Genomic DNA, 16971 nt, shown 5'->3' on the forward strand with positions numbered 1-16971 from the left:
AAAAAAAAAAAAAATTCAATCTAAGTATTTTAAATTAAGAACCTCCACAAAACAGAAAAGTTAAGAAATTTTCCTAAGTAAAAAAGTAAATATTGGTGAATAAACGACTCTGATATCTTAAATACATTTGAACTTTAAAACTGCAACATTATAGATAATGATCAAAAACCCCTTTCAGAAGCTTTTAAGCAGCCAGGAAGGAGCTCAGGCATACAAAACCACAGAGACAGAAAAGAATGGAAAGTGGACTCTTACCCGCTGTTCCAACGCCGACTGGGTCTGTTGCCGTAAAAGAGCTTTAAAGGGCCCCCCTTCTTTTCCAGCACTCCCACTGCCCATTCCTACAGGACATCAGCACGTAAGTAACAAGCATGTGAGTAGAAACCGACAAGCTCAACTGCACTCATCTTCACAGACAGTGTCAAATACAAAAAATCAGCCACATATTGAACATATTTTGATATGGTAAGTAGCACATGCATTTTATTCTACTATATTAAAACTTTCTTTAAAGTAAGATATCAAAGTTATGGTCACAGCTAGTTTTACAATCAATTTATTCTAATAAGAATATTAAAATAAGGCAACAATTCTTTGACAATATTCAATATTTATAAGTTGATAATTTTAATAAAAATAACCAAAAGAATAACTGACTATGCTAACAATTTAAACACAGCAAAATATCTGGTAAAATATGGGAAGAAACACACTAACTGCTCATGTCAAAACTACAGGAAAGCTAACGAGCAAATCAGCCTTCAGAAAGAAGCTTACTCTCTGCTGATGCCCGCCCGCCCGCCCGCCCGCCCTCCTCTGAACATGGAGTGTGCTCATTAACAAAAGCCAACACACATGTGTCAGCACACCACAGACGTACATAGTCATGGATGAAAGAATTCTATGTCCTCACTCTTAGATGTATTTTAAGGCTAATACTACATTTTCCCTAGCATTTGTTGTCGTTGTTGTTTTGATCACAAGTATGGCCCACGATCTATGGAGATGGGATGGCTCACACTAGCTCTCAAAGCTAAAGATGCATCCAGTCAAGTTCACTGCAGTGCCTTAGCAAGGAGTTAATCCATGTTTACAGTTTTAGCTGTTCTCCTCGGATAAGGAAACAAGGGTTAGCATGTGTGGAGTCCCATTCTGTTCTCTGAAAACAAGTTTTTCTTACAGTAATCTTAAGGGTTTTAGAGACTACACAATGCTAACTGGAAATAAAACTAAGATCTTTATATGAAGCGTATTAAAAATCACAAAATAAAAGGTAAGTTTGCAGTGATAAATAAAGTACCAGAAAACATAGCAGAATAACTTGATTAATGGAACGGAAAGAAAATAAATGTGTAATAAAAGAATAGCACCAAAATGAGACTTAAACTGGTTCAAACAGAGTAATTTTCTCATGTAGTCTTCTGGTTTAGCAACAGGATGGCACAGGTCTGACGTGGATGGAGCAGGTATGGAGAGAGGGGAGCAGAGCATCTACAGGGACACTGAGGGAGACCTCGGTCCTGAGAGTTACAGCAAACATCCACAGCCCCATCCTGACACATAATCTTTGTTAAACAGAAAACTCGGTGACTACTGATAATAGCCATCAAGTAAGCTCCAGTGACTTATGTGTGGTTCTGACTAACTGCCAGTGAAATCACTCACAGACACACAAAGCACACAGTCATTCTCTATGGCATAAAATAACATGTTTTCAGAGATGATTTAAAACAAAGGGATTATTCAAAAAAAAAGCTGACATAATGTGATCCTACCAGAAGCAGCCAGGAACAGCTCTTCACTGAAAGAAACACTTTTCCTCAGAACGGGGCTGACAAGGCTAGAGTGATGAGGGGTAAGGCTAGATTCCGAGAGGAGGCGGGACTTAAGGTGAAAGGAACCACAAGAGAGGGGGGTGGAGCTGGGACACAGGTAGATCCCAGGCCCCTGTGGGTAAGGTGCTGTGGAGGAAAGTAGCAAAGATGTAGATTCAGAAGATGATCAGAAATGCAGGAGAAGGAATGCAGTGAGAGCAAACATAACAATCAAATGGATTCAAATGCAGACAAACCCACACTGAGCGAGCCAGAGCTCAGGTACCCACCCGCCAGAGCCCTAGCCAACATGCAAACCAAGGACACCTTCCAAATGAACAAAGCCCTTCAAACTCTGCAGGCACTGAAAAACTTTAAATTATTAGCAAGACTTTATGCATTCCATCACTTTTGACTGACTTCTTCAAATACTTAAATTGCCCACCAATTGATTTTGGTTGGTTGGTTGGCTGACTGTATTTAAGAACATGTATGGCTGAAAACCACCACTTTCCATATGGTAAGAAACTTGTGGCTTCAATCCAAAACACTGATTTAAAGTAGTAAGTTTTGGTACCTTAAAATGTTACTAGCTATGATACTGCATATCTCTGTGCTGATGGGATACTCATTTAAAAAATAATCATAGAGTAATGTATTATGAATTCCAAATAGCTAGGTTTTTACTCTCCAGTTTTGATGTATACATTAATCCTTTCACCTTATCTCTAAAATGTCTCATACTTTAATGTGCTCATAGCACTATTTACAGATATTTGCACATAAAGGTCAAATACCCTGTGTATTGTAAGAAATATATACAGTTACCCTGCCTAAGAAAGTAAAATCTACCCATATCAAGTGTGTAAATCTCTGCTACACACCTATTACAGCATTCAAAAATTCCACTCCTATTAGTTGAGAAATTGGGGAAAATATTTTTAAAATCTCATTTTTTAAAATGTTATAAATTAGATTCTAATAAAGTAAAAAAAAAAAAAATTAAGAAAACTAGCCAAAAAAATCCATTATAAACAGAAAAAGAACTTTCTGAGGCCACCCTTTATTCTGCTCTATTTCTGACTTCTCAGTTTATAAATAGTAAGCCAATCGTAATCAACTTCTACTATTTCTCAGAAGCCTGACAGAGACAGAAAAGGATGCTCACTGAATCTCAGCTCACACAACATAACTGAGAGGTGGCAAGCCCCTCCTGACCATGCAAGGGTGGCGAGGGTCTCAACAAGTTACTAAGGTGGGAAAACAAAACAAAACAAAACAAAGCAATCAGAGTCAGCTTACAGGTACGTAAATGAGGTTTTAAGAACCAGTACTACAGAAATCCTTGCTAGCACAGCTGATGCCAGTCAGAAAGCTTCCATTGCTTATGATTGTACAATCTTTAGGTTTGTCCTTTTGTAAGAATTAAGAAACAAAAAAGCCAAAAAAAAAAAAAAGCCAAAAAACCCCCACTTTCTAAACGTTATCTGTGGTATGACAAGAACATAATCAGTGAGCATTATTGAAAAGCAGCTTAGAACCCAGTGAGCAGACCAAAGCCTCACAGCTCCGGTCACATCTCCTTGTTTATAGGAGCACACCCAGAGTCCCAGCTATACTGGGACTGAGCCTGCTCCGGCTCACAAAGCAGAGACCAGCCTCAGCAACTTAATAAGATCTGGTCTCTAAGTACCCAGGAGCTGAGGAGAAGGCTGGCTGAGGTGGAGTGCTTGTCCAGTAAGCACCATGAGCTGGGTTTCATCTCCAGCCTACAGAAAAGAGCAGAGGAGAAGATCCCACCCCAAGCCTATCTTGTTCTCGGTGGCATGAACATTAAGGCTAGTCTCTTACTCCTTTTTTTTAGGTTTTTTTTTTTTAATTTCATCGCAATTTCAATGGTTCAATTTTTATGGCACAAAGACAGTTAAAATGCCACATTCCAAAGCATCCATTACTATAAAATGCTTTTTTTTTTTTTTTTTTTTTTTTTTTGGTTTTTCAAGACAGGGTTTCTCTGGCTGTCCTGGAACTCACTTTGTAGACCAGGCTGGCCTCGAACTCAGAAATCCACCTGCCTCTGCCTGGGATTAAAGGCGTGCACCACCAACCCGGCTTTCATATTTTTAATTGTTACTCATAATTATATACAGTACAGCTTCAGCATCTGTAGGGAATGGTGCTGAGGCCACCATGACCAGCACCGCAGGAACAAAATTCACAAATACAGAATGCAGTGTGCTCTGCAAATAGCCTTTGCATATCCTCCTCCTATTTTAAATCGTCTTTGTACTGCTTATAAGAGCTAACACAACGCACATGCTAACCCCAAAGCATCTCTCATGCGTTGTCATCTAGGCAAAATGGAAGCAGGCAAGTCTGCCTGCACTGGGGACAGAGACAACGCTTTCCCAAGGGTTTCTGGTCTGCAGTTGGCTTCTTAGGTTAAGACTGAGCACATACTTAAAAAATAAAGTAGCTGTCAGAATAAATTATGTTAGAGAGGTATGACAGGGATGGTAATAAAAAGCACAGAAATGGGTGTTTATAGTGTTTATTCTGTGATCAAATTTATTTTTAAAAAAGGAAGAAATTAAGTTTATAATAAATAAGATTTTGTTTTGATTGTTTTCAAAAAATCTGGATCCATTTTATAAATTCTTCTAACACTAAAATAAAACATTAAAGGTTATTAAAGATGATAAATTCAAAATAATACAAATAAAAACAGTTTTAGTCAATCTGACAGGAAAACTATTTCTAGTACTTAAAGTACTAAAAATAGTAAATCTTTACATTTTCAATCTTTCTTTAAAATTTTATTTAAGAGCTGGAGAGATGGCTCAGCGGTTAAGAACACTGACTGCTCTTCTGAATGTCCTGAGTTCAAATCCCAGCAACCACATGGTGACTCACAACCATACATAATGAGAGCTGATGCCCTTTTCTGGGGTGTCTGAAGACAGCTACCGTGTACTTACATATAATAAATAAATAAATCGTAAAAAAATTTTTTGTTTAAATAAATTGAATTCTCTCATAGAAGCCAATTTAATATTTTATCAACTTCTTATCAAAAAACATTAACAAAAACCCAGAAACCATTCACAATGCAAAAAGAAAGGGATAGTTATAAATTTAATAAATTGAAAAATATTCACAGATGAGAAAATTTAAACTGCAGTTTCAACCTGGAGAGCAAAAGTAAAGAGCAAAGCCAAGCAGACTGATCCCACAAACTTCATATCAAGAATGACAGTTAAAATGTCACTCTCCAAGTAAAATAATTCTTCTATAAAAAATCATTCTAATAACTGAAATGATCAGTATTATATTACCTTTTAAGTTAGCATGTAAACAACAAATGTAACAAATAGATATGACCAATATCATTTCCTCTTTGATTTTTTTTTCTGTTTTCTAGTTAAATTCACTAACTAACTAACACTGAACTAACCTTCAGCCAAAAAGCAGATGAGCAGAAGCCTACACTACTACATAGCCACTCCAGTGCTGAACTATCCCATAATAAAGAACTAAAGGCTGAAATGGAAATGAATAAGAAAGAAATTAGTCATATGCTTAAGAGAAATTATGGTTCAAAACTGCAATTTGGTTGCAGACTTCTAGAGTTACTATGCAAATGTTTTATTTTAAAATGGCATTCCTCTTTACTTCAACATGAAATGAAGAATGTCACTGTCCAAACAAAACTCTCAACTTAATATTGACAATAATTAAATCAATTAAAATGTCACTCTCCAAACAAAATAGTGTCTCTACAAAAAAAATTAACTTTAGTAACTGAAATGATCAGCGTTCACATTAAATGCAGAAACAGGAGGAAAGGTTTGGATGTGCGGCTAACAAGGAACAGAAACAAGTTCTTACGAGGAAACACAAAAGGTGGGTGGGAGCGCCTTACCAGTCTTGGGTGTCAAACTCAAATCTGTGTCAGAAGAAGAGGACTGCCGACTGTAGGACTTGGAAGGTGAAAAGGAATAAGTTTGGTTTTTCAGAGGGGTTGAGGGTCCTGATGAGTGAGTATTGGGGTTGGGATCCTCATTGAAGGGAATCCTGCCAGAAGAAGGTGGAGACATATTAAGCAATCATGTGCCACAGGGCTTGACAATTGGCAGCATGACCCAAACATCAGGAAGAACTGGGGTGGGGCCAGCAGTCATCTCTTAAGTGTGGAGCTGGGAACCAGGCCAACGACAAAGAATGCTGTCTAACCATTCATCATTCTCCGGATAAATGTTATCTGCGTTGAAACAGTTCATAAGCCAAGTGGGAGAGCAAAGAAGCATGAAATGGTAGACTAATGGGGATTAAAAATATATATATATATTAAAAGGAGAAACAAAACAAATAAATAATGACAAAATATTTCAAATAAATGTTTTTGTAAGTTACAAATGAAAATGATGGCCACAAATGGTGTGTGGAAATATCTGTAACTATCTCCATATTTACACACACATAAGTATCTCTGAAAGAAAAACTGTTTCCTTATCCTATAGCATCAGCGTGCTACAGCTAAAAACACAGCGAAGAGAACAATAAGTAGAACTTTGGAAACACTGCATTTGATGCAAACAGTTGCTTACCTGTTTTTCCCATAGCCCTCTTCCACAGAATCAAACAGACCCTATCATCTCAAAACCCTGCAGACTTGGTACATAAAAGAAAATAAACAAACCAAAGTGGTGGTGTCTACTTCACTTTGAAGTGTATTAATTTCTATTCTAAACACCACAGAACTGTTCATAAGAATACAGTTGGAGGGCTCTCTGAATGCAATACACAATCGTGGGGCTCTGACAGGATCTGTAGAGAGACTCTAGAAGCTGAAAAACACCTTCACATGCACAATCAGAGCCTTTTTGTCAGCTTAACAGAAGTCCGTCATTGGAGCTGGATTAGAAGTAAGAAGGGAAGAAGGCAAAGACTAAGGTGCCTGCCTACACTACCTGCCTGCCTGCCTCTGCAGCCACTGAGCCTGTGGCCTGCCTCTCCCCAGCTCTGGCGTCTGAGCAGTCTCGTACCAGTATAGATGAGAGTGGGAACAGACACAGAGAAGTTCTGAGTGAGTCGTGAGCCAGTAGCAGTGTGAATTGGGCTGTTGTGAGTCGAGCGGCATCCATGGCTTGGAGGATGAACCAGCGGAGACCTGAAGGAATTTGTGGTCAAAGTGGAAGAAAAGAAAACAATACATACAACAGATTGCAAAAAGCTATGTTAAAATTATTTCAAAGGAGCTTTTTGTTAAGGAAGAAAACTTATTTTTTAATCCCTAGCATGCAAAAAGTTGAAATTAAGAGAACAGAACAGCTAATAATTAATGTATTAAGATATATAATTTTAAAGAATCAAATTAGTAAATCAACAACTGTCAATAAGAAAAACAGCAAGCATAATTGTCAATGGAGCTAAGAAAGACGACTAAGACTTGATGTTTAAGGGTTTTTTGGGTTTTTTTAACATACTTGCTTTCATTTTCAGCAGAACAGGACTTCCTCCTGTATTTATGGAGGGGTCACCCACAAGAGTGCAAGCTCAAGTACAGAGTTGCCGTGGTCTTTGAAACCAAGATGCAAGCTGCTTACACCATCCATGTCTGCTATCTCTCTAAGAAGCAAGTTTAGTAGTTTCTTAGGTAATTAGAAACATGAGAACTCTAAGCAGGAAGAGAAAATGAGGGATGTGAGTGTGTAGGACCAGGTATAGCTCAGCCTCTAACAGACGGCAGAGACTGCATCCATGCAGGCTAATGTAGCACCAGACTGCAAGAGAACACAGCTTCAAACTCAGGCAGGACAGATGCTCTGCTGCTGTGGGTAACATAAATCTAAAACGTGCTTAGGATGAACTGACACATTAAATCTCTTAGGGTAGTCTGCTTTTATACAGACAGTTGAGTGAATGGCGTTCTTCTCTCTGCTAAAGTGAGGAAGGGGCTTCGAATTCCTCAACTTGGTTGTTCTGTGCACACAAGAGCTCACACTTTCGTCCTTTAGAAAGCACCTTGTGTCCAGAGCAGTGAGAAATCACATGAAATGCAAGTTTCCATTGAGAGCTCATGAGGAAAATCAAAGGGATTTGTTTTGCTACACAACAGCTAAGAAAGAGAGAGAAGAAACTTACAGAGCGCATACATGTCACTAATGCAGGTAAAATATTACAAACACTGCAAAATTTCCAAATAGGATATCAAATAAAAGTTCAAATATACTGGACCACTACCATGATGTATTCTAAGTTCAACCAGTCTCCTTGTATGAAAGTTTGTCTCAAAATAACACATTTCCAGTGTTTAATCCATCCTAATCATTTATTCATTGAGATAACCTACTAAATCCAAGCTGTTTCCTTTTGCCAAATTCGAACCTAAATGCAATAACCAACGATGACATCAGTTATAATAAGATAAATCATAATTAATGTTAAAATGCCTCATAAACTGATTCCTTTGTAACAAATACAGGACAGCCAGTTGAAACAGAGCAGCCTACAACCGTAAGGGTTCCCTACAATAGCCTACATTGTAAGATGGCTTCCCAATACCCTAATAATGCAAGGTAGACAGTTCGCTCTACAATTTACAATTTAAAGTAAATGTCTGTGATGGAAAAGAAGAAACACACTCCCACCAGGGCTTACTAAAGGTTCCTCGTGAATGCACATGAGACAACTATTGTTCCTGTCTTCCTAAGGTCTGTGAAGTAAACCACTTTCTTTTCACTCAAAACCTCAGTGTACAGATTACTTCAGACATGAACCTGCAAAAGCCCAGGTTCCTGATGTACAGGTAAAACCAGATAGTGGCAATCGATAGACTCAGGCCATGTGTGCCTGTGTGGGGGTGTGTGTGTGCATGTGAGAGAGGGAGGGAGAGGGAGGCAAGGAGGGAGGGGGAGGGGGAGAGAGAGGGGGGGAGAGAGAGAGAGAGAGAGAGAGAGAGAGAGAGAGAGAGTGTAAATGTGCGTGTGGAGTGTATTTAGAGGCAGAATCTTACCAAGTAGCCCCGACTGGCCTCCAACTTAAAAGCATCCTGCCTCTCAGCCTCCCAAATATTGAGACCACAGGCATGTACTGTGGTAGTTGACTTCAAGAAAAAAGTCTTTAATAAAATTTGCCATGGAAAAGGGGGTAGTATCTGAATCTATATGCAACCTAATTCTATAAGTATGAGCTAAAAGTTTATGTTTTTAGGACAAATTTTATATTTATGCATTTTATTACAGTATTATGATATTTTATTATAGGATTGTGATATACATCTAGAACCTCATGTATGTTAGGCAAATATTTTACACATCCCATCTAGGACACATTTTTAATGGAACATAAAGCAAACAGAGGATACAACTTTTTAATTAATTTCACTTGTAAGTACATTACCCTATAAAACTGGCTACTACTATGCTAAATTTTTTGAGCAGAATTTGATCTAAATAACTAAAGACCACCGAAGGAGGCTGAACAAATATATGTTCAAGATAAGGAAAATTTCCTTTTGCAATAAGATAATAGAAAAAAACCTTTCTTGAGATTTGCAATTGTTTCCATTTCCTTTACCCTGACTACTGCTGAACCAGGAAATGGGTTAGAATCTACAGAATTCTGACCCCCTGATAATCTAAACTAGGAAAAAGCCAACAGATGGCAGGCTGAGGCTGAGGCTGAGCCCGCACCATCTGCTCTATAAATGAAGCACTCCCTAGTCTGTGTACTGCAGATGCTATGACGGCAGAGCTCCATGGCAGCAGCATCAAAGGTTACAGCATCTATCTGGCCTACCCGAGCACATAACTCCCCAAGCCTCAACCTACGACCACTTCTACATCACTGGTCCTTACGGAAGAACTAATCACGGCTAGCCTGGAACCTCACTTGCACAGAGTTCCAATTACATAGAGCAGTCAGCATCTCGGATCCCCGACAAGACTTTCAACACAGTTATTGCAACAGGAACAAACCATCGTCCCACCACCCTCCAGTGACAGTTCAAAAGAGCACTTAGCTGAATCCTTGAGAACAGGGGCATCTCCCACCTCAGACTTCAGAGGATTTCAGTAGACTTCACTAGCTGAGCACTTCTAACCTAACAACCCCAACATCTAAATGCTCTGAAGCCCAAGGCTCTTGAGACCTGGTACTGTTTTTCCAGTTTTAGAGTAATCCAGACTTAGTATTTTCTGATTAGGCATGGACAAGCTGTCCCCTACCAACCACACTCTGAACCTTCCTTTGAAACAAGTGGAAACCACAGGCCAGGTCCATCACAGAGACAAGCCTAACTAGGTATACTGGCTACTTTTATGTCAACTTGACACATGCTATTCAGAAAAATGCCTCCTCCATAAGATCTGGCTGTAGGCAAGCCTATAGGACTTTTTATTAATCAGTGAGGATGGAAAAGCCATTTTGGGTGGTGCCATCCATCCCTGGGCTGATAAGACTGGGTTCTATAAGAAAGCACGATGAGCAGGCCATGAGGAGCAGGCCAGGAGGCAGCACCCCTCCATGGCCTCTGCATCAGCTCCTGCCCTGAGGTTCCTACTCTGCTAGAGTTCCTGTCCTGACTTCCTTCAATGATGAACAGTGATGCAGAAGTGTAAGTCAAATCACCCTTTCTGCCCCGAGTTCCTTTGGTCATGGTGTTTCACAGCCATAGTAACCTCGACTAGTTGTACTGAGCACACAGCCTTCACACAATCTATAATTCTAAATGTCCTTAGGTCATGGACTGGGAACTCTTTTGAAGGTATTTCTTACACTTGTTGTTGTTGTTTTGGTTTTGGGGTTTGTTTGGGGGTTTTTTTGGTCTGGTACTAGGTGGGAAGGGGCTTTCTGGATTTTGTTTTGTTTTGTTTAGGGTGTGTGTGTGTGTGTGTGTGAGAGAGAGAGAGAGAGAGAGACAGAGACAGAGACAGAGACAGAGACAGAGACTAAACGCCAGTGTCTAAAATTTACTACCTAGTCTTTCAGAGAAAAGTTTGTTTAAATGTGCACAGTGCTGAGCACCTCCGTCCCAGCTCTTGTAAAGCTAAAGATAGTTTAGAGCCAAGAATTCTGGATCAAGGTTTTATTTTTATGAACTGCCTGCACGTGGCAGACCCTGGAGCCTGAGAACCGTATACAGGGCAACCTGCAGTCCTCTTTACACATCGCCAAGAGTAAATATAGTGACAGTTAGGTGTCTCCTAGAGAGGAAGGCAAGTTCCACACCGGACATAAATATTCATTTTTATGCTTTAGATAGATGACGTCTAAAGACCTGAAATATTTAAGAAAGATCACACAAGTAAAACTGTATGTTGAACACTGCTACCAGAAGGTGAGAGCAAACGGAGCTTGAGGTAAAAGACAGAAAGCTCCTGGGAAGCTGCTCACTGCCGCTCATGGACTCATACTTACTCCTTCAGTTCTCTGGATGGGGAGCTGCATGCAGGAAGGAATGCTGCTGGGCTACTCAGTTTATCCAGAGTGCATGCCGTTCCTATGGCTCGGACCACTAACCCAGACTCGCCCTCCAGATCAAAGCACTGCAAGTACCCAACAACTGCATTTCCTCTCATCTCGAGGACTTTCAAGCCAATCTTTCTCTGTAATTCACCTACAGAAAGAAGGGGACTCATTAGTAACTTCATACCTCTGTATTAGATACAGAAAAGGAAGGATATAATAGCAATATAAAAACAAGAGTTTAAAAATCACAGCTTCTCGGGATTTGATGAGGCTCCTCGCTGGGGAGGTAAGATGATACTGGCTACAAGCTGAAGCATGGTGAGTAAACGCTCACTCATCCAGCCATCCATGCGCCTCAGTGAGAAACAGTGTGAGTTCTGCACTGTATGCCAGCACTCTTCACGTCAAAGGTGTTAGACAGCTGGATGAACAAGGAAGACATGCTCCACATTCAGGGAATGGAGAGACAATTCAATGACCCAAGTTCTGCTGTGCAAGCATGAGGACCTGATTTCAGTGTGTGTGTGTGTGTGTGTGTGTGTGTGTGTGTGTGTGTGTATACAAACTCCCAGCAGCAGAGTCCTCTGGCCAATTGATGAGCTCCAGGTTCAGTGAGAGACTCTGCCTCTAAAACATGAAGTGGAAGGTGATCAAGAAAACAAAGGAACAGATGTTAAGCTCTGGCCCACACATACCACAGGTGCACATATACACTCGCACAAACAGAGCAAGTTCCACATCTTCTGGCACATATCTACTGCTAGTCAGGCAAGTGGCAGAGAAGGTCAGAAGGCTACATAGTCAGTTCTCAAGAAAGGGCTCTGCACAGGGAACATGTGAGCAAAGATACACGGCTTGCCTAAGCTGCGATTCCAAACGATGCGAAGGGGGAAACTACAACTGCTGCTCTGAGCTCCTTCCAATCTACACAATTCACCCCTTACATTAGACCACCTAGAACACAATGTGCTTTTGCTATCCAGTTAAGAGACATTTCAAGGGGCCAGGCGAACAGCTCAGTCAGAAAAGTGTCTACAGTACAATGAAGACCTGACACGTGCTCAATTACCAGAAACGACGGTTTTGGTTTTGTTTTGTTTTTTTTTTGTTTTTTGTTTTTTTTTAAGATTTATTTATTTATTATATGTAAGTACACTGTAGCTGTCCTCAGACACTCCAGAAGAGGGCGTCATATCTTGTTACAGATGGTTGTGAGCCACCATGTGGTTGCTGGGATTTGAACTCCGGACCTTCGGAAGAGCAGTCGGGTGCTCTTACCCACTGAGCCATCTCACCAGCCCGGTTTTGGTTTTTTTCACAAGTGGCTCACATTTGTAATCAGAACACTGAGGAATGGATTCCTGGAGATCAACTAGCCGGTCAAACTACTCTGGTGAGTTCCAGACCAGAGCAAAACCATGTTTTAAAAAGGGAAAAAAAAAGGGATTTTCCTTTTTTGTTTTTCTTTTAACAGACAGTGATTGAGGAACACCTGAGGTTGTTCTCTGGCCTCCACAACAACACACACACCTATGTGCTCACCTGTTCACACACACAGACACACACATCTGATTTAGATCTCTACGTGTTAAAAGTGTTCAACAGCTTAATGGGAGAGTGCTGGGGTAAGGAATCAACACTTAAAATTCGCAAGCTTTGTTGCAAATGCCAAGGACCATGTGAAAGGAAAGTGAAGAGTTTAAGACTGAATCAATCAGCAGTACAGGTGCCTTACTGGAATACCTGACATTAAGGAGATGAGTCTCTGCCTGGCTTCATTCGATGCCCTTGGTGTGCGGATGCGATCAATCCACTGATACTCGGGATCCTCATTGACCACAAGTTCTTCTACAAATCCATGGATTACCACAGCTCTGTAGCACTTTGGAATAGATGTTGCTGTTAAAATAAATTAGTTATTATCCATTAATAAATCACAAAGCCAAACTTAAATCTTTAAAACATATACATATAAACAAATGAAGAAAAAGTATCCATCCAGCTTTTATTTTTTAATTTTTTTAATGCAAAAAATATCTACTACAAAACCTCAATGCAATTATGAGTTCTCAGAGAACCTGTTAGATCTGTTTTATCCTAAAAATAATTTCCTGTCATCAGACCTCTCACTTTTCTCACATAAGAATAACAAATGTAAACTGTACTTTCATGATTCAGAGAATAGCTAGACATTAAATAGAAAATCAAAATATCACAGTATCACATGAATCTATACAAGTTAAAAATAAATTTAACCCCCAGAACTCATGTCTCTAGCTGCATATGTAGCAGAACATGGCCTAGTCAGCCATCATTGGGAAGAGAGGCCCCCTGGTCTTGCAAACTTTATATGCCCCAGTACAAGGGAACGCCAGGGCCAAGAAGTAGGAGTGGGTAGGTAGGGGAGCAGGGGGCGGAGGAGAGAAGTATAGGGCATTTTCAGGATAGCATTTGAAATGTAAATGAAGAAAATACCTAATAAAAAATTGGAAAAAGAAAAAAAAAAAAAAAAAGAAAAGAAATATCAGGAAGTGCCTCACTTGGGTTGGAGGCTCTTCATTTTAAAATGCCCGTAGTAAAAAAGAGAAAAACAGTAAAAAATAAATTTAAGTCTATGGAAACAAAATGAACATTTGCTAGCCAATGCAAACACAAAGGCAGAGTGTCTTTCCATCTCACCCTGCAGTCCCTCCGTGAACATGCTGACGAGTCCCTCAGACCTGCTGTTCCTCGAAGCATCCCTAGCCAGACAGCCAACTAGTAGAGTAGTTACAGTACTCAGTAGTGTAGACAGTACACAGATGCACTTGAGAATCACTGAAATTCATCCCAGGCTCTCGGGAAATGTATTCGCACGCTGATGATGACTGCTTGGGAAAGCTCCACCCACTAACAGAGCAGAGCTACACACACTACTGTCTGGGGTCTCACGGGTGTAGGTGCACTGGTCCACAGTGCTGTCCCTCACTCAGCATTCTATACGACAGCAAAATGCCTCAGGGGGTTCCTAACAAAAATTTCTAAGAACCTGTAAAAACTAGACAAAATAAACAGTCATAGCTACAGAAATTTAACATTTTTTCTCTTATATCAAAACCAAACTTTTTCAACTAATCCTTCTATTAGTTTTCCATATTTAAAAATGACTAATTTTTTCTGTTAAACAAGGCAATGTATTTACTTACTGCAAAAGAATTTAACTCCACATGAAGACTGTCTGAACCTGTTTGAATCATTGAAGAGGTCTACTTTAACCACAACATTGATTTCTCCACGGATACCTTCAGATTCAAAAGAAAATCAAGTTTCTAAGTTGAGAAAATGTACAATGAAATCGTGACACAAACAGATACAACTACTGCTCCTCAGGTAACGTCCAGTCATAAATGCACGGTTCGCTGTGTTCCTGGGTAGTCTCACTCCCAGTAGGTCCCTCGGTACACTAACTAAGGTTGAGTGTGAGGCAGCCGAGAGAAGCACTGTGTCCACAATTACCTACTGGCTCATCTATGAGAGCCACGACTACCTGAGGCACGAAGTCCCACTTTAAGGGACTGCAGTGGTGGAAGGACTTGGTGAGCCCCAGGACATGACCCAGTGAGCTAATTCCTACAGTAGCACCGTCCTCATTTTAAAGAAGAAATCAGTATGTAAATAAGGTTTACGAACTTACATAGCACTGGTAACTAACAAAAGGAAGGGCAAGAATAAAAGTCAGCTCTCAGTGTCACCAAGGATACACTGCTTGCCCGCCACGTGGACTCTGATTTCACATGAGAGGTTTATCCATGGACTTTCAGAACACACTGCAATAAAAACAAACAGCCCAGCCCTGCTGCTGAACATTCACTGACTGCCTTTACTCGACTGTCTCAACTGTCTTCATTTCTTAACAATGTTTTTTTTTTTTTGGTTTTCGAGACAGGGTTTCTCTGTGTAGCTCTGGCTGTCCTGGAACTCACTTTGTAGACCAGGCTGGCCTCGAACTCAGAAATCCACCTGCCTCTGCCTCCAGAGTGCTGGGTTTAAAGGCGTGCACCACCCCACCCTGCTTTCTTAACAATTTCTAAGGAAAGCCTCTAGATTTACTAAAAGAAGAAGAGAGATTTCAAACACAGAGCCCCTACTAAGCCAATTATAATCAACCTTTAATGTTAAATGTTGGGAAACTATTTCATGCACATAGCTGTTCACTGCTTCATCTGGGTCCATGACTAGTTCCTTAGCATCACTGACTGGCTAATAAATTCCAGGCGTTTCCTGTGTCCACCTCTCCAGCTCTGGTATCACAGAAGATGCCATGTTCACACACGGCTGCTAGGGATCAGAATTCACACGTTTTCCACTTAGATTAGCAAGTATCAGAGTTTTTTGGTCATAGAACCCCTTTACATTCAAAAGATTACTGAGAATTTCAAGGAATTTTTATAGATTTTTATAAATTTTACCAATATGTATCATAATAAAATTAAGGTTGCCAATTTTAAAAAATTTAATCATTGCTTTCTTTACTCATAAAAAATGAGCTTGAACTTTTTATAAAAATAGCTATTTTCTAAAACAATTTTTGTAAATCTCTGTCTCACTTCTGCTCTACATGTTGTAACTCCTCTAAACTCGTGAGGAACTGAATAGAACCATGAATAACATGAACACTATTAAGAAAATAGCTCTCAACTCACAAAACCCACAACAGCAGTGCAGGGATTCACGTGTTCCTAGACTACAGGCTAGCCTCCAACTCACAGTCTTTCTACTTAGCCTCCCAAATATTGGGACTAAAAGCACATTCCATCATCTCTGGATAAGGATCTAGCTTTAAATAACAAAATTAGAAAACAAATTTTAAAAATATAGCCTACCAATACATCGTTATTCTGCCTTTACTTTTTCTTTTCTTCCTTTCGTCAGTGCTAGAAACCATCCCAGAGTATAATGCTGGCTAGGAAATGCTCCAACAGAGCCACCCCACCTCGAGACAGCTTTTAAATGACACATCGCCTTTGTCTGCCACATGGGAGTCAGCAGGCAGTTTAACTGCTCAGAGAGATGGTGATTCTCTCAGCAACATTTGGTTACTTGTCTATTTTTCAAGATGTGTTTTAGAAATATGATGTTAAAAAGAACAGTGCAGGACAAATGTCCTTCAGGTAAACAGCGAAGACCAAGCTGCACTTCATTTCCTTCCAGCATCGCTTCTTACCATGTATGGTGTCATAAATTGGGAACCACCCTGAGATGACTGTGGCAGCTTCACTATACAGTAAAGGGTCGATGTCAATGTACACCTTGCCGATAGCATCGTTTGCACTGTAAGTATCGTGGTCAAGAACTGTGATCTGCAGAGGTTCATCCTGTAAATCTTCATCATCCACCTAAAAGCACACCTCAAGTTAAATCTTCACCCTTTGAAACCTGAAGCATCACAAAGCTATGCACTACCAAACCATGAGGGGTTAGGGATGGTCTTTAAGGGCAGAGGGAAGATTAGCAAACACAAGCGTGGTAACTGGGCCAAGCACAAAAGTCAGTGGCAGAGCACGTGTAGCACACAGCAAGCACAAGGATGCAATTCCAGAATGGCAAGAAGAACTTCCTCAGAAATGTGTGTGTGTGTGAGTGTGTGCAGCTGTGTGTGTGTGTGTGCAGCTGTGTGTGTGTGTGTGTGTGTGTGTGCAGCTGTGTG

The 16971-nt window shown here is 40.2% G+C and overlaps 1 protein-coding gene across 17 annotated transcripts in view; it reads right to left on the bottom strand.

Annotated features, from left to right (window-relative positions):
• Positions 1–16971, bottom strand: part of C2cd5 (C2 calcium dependent domain containing 5) — a 90049-nt gene that overhangs the window by 55851 nt on the left and 17227 nt on the right. For 9 of the 17 annotated variants that reach the window (XM_021164738.1, XM_021164737.1, XM_029478452.1 and 6 more), the window contains exons 4-9: positions 16489–16660; positions 14471–14566; positions 13029–13184; positions 11235–11433; positions 5737–5888; positions 256–341 (exon numbers count right to left, since the gene is read on the bottom strand). In XM_021164738.1, the coding sequence (XP_021020397.1) occupies positions 256–341; positions 5737–5888; positions 11235–11433; positions 13029–13184; positions 14471–14566; positions 16489–16660 (861 nt within the window). Of the gene's footprint in view, positions 1–255; positions 342–5736; positions 5889–6859; positions 6985–11234; positions 11434–13028; positions 13185–14470; positions 14567–16488; positions 16661–16971 lie in introns of all 17 variants that reach the window. The other 8 variants (XM_029478455.1, XM_029478453.1, XM_029478454.1 and 5 more) reach the window with 1 other exon arrangement.

This window comes from Mus caroli, chromosome 6 (genome assembly GCF_900094665.2).
Source record: "Mus caroli chromosome 6, CAROLI_EIJ_v1.1, whole genome shotgun sequence".
In the NCBI taxonomy this organism is placed as follows: domain Eukaryota; kingdom Metazoa; phylum Chordata; class Mammalia; order Rodentia; family Muridae; genus Mus; species Mus caroli.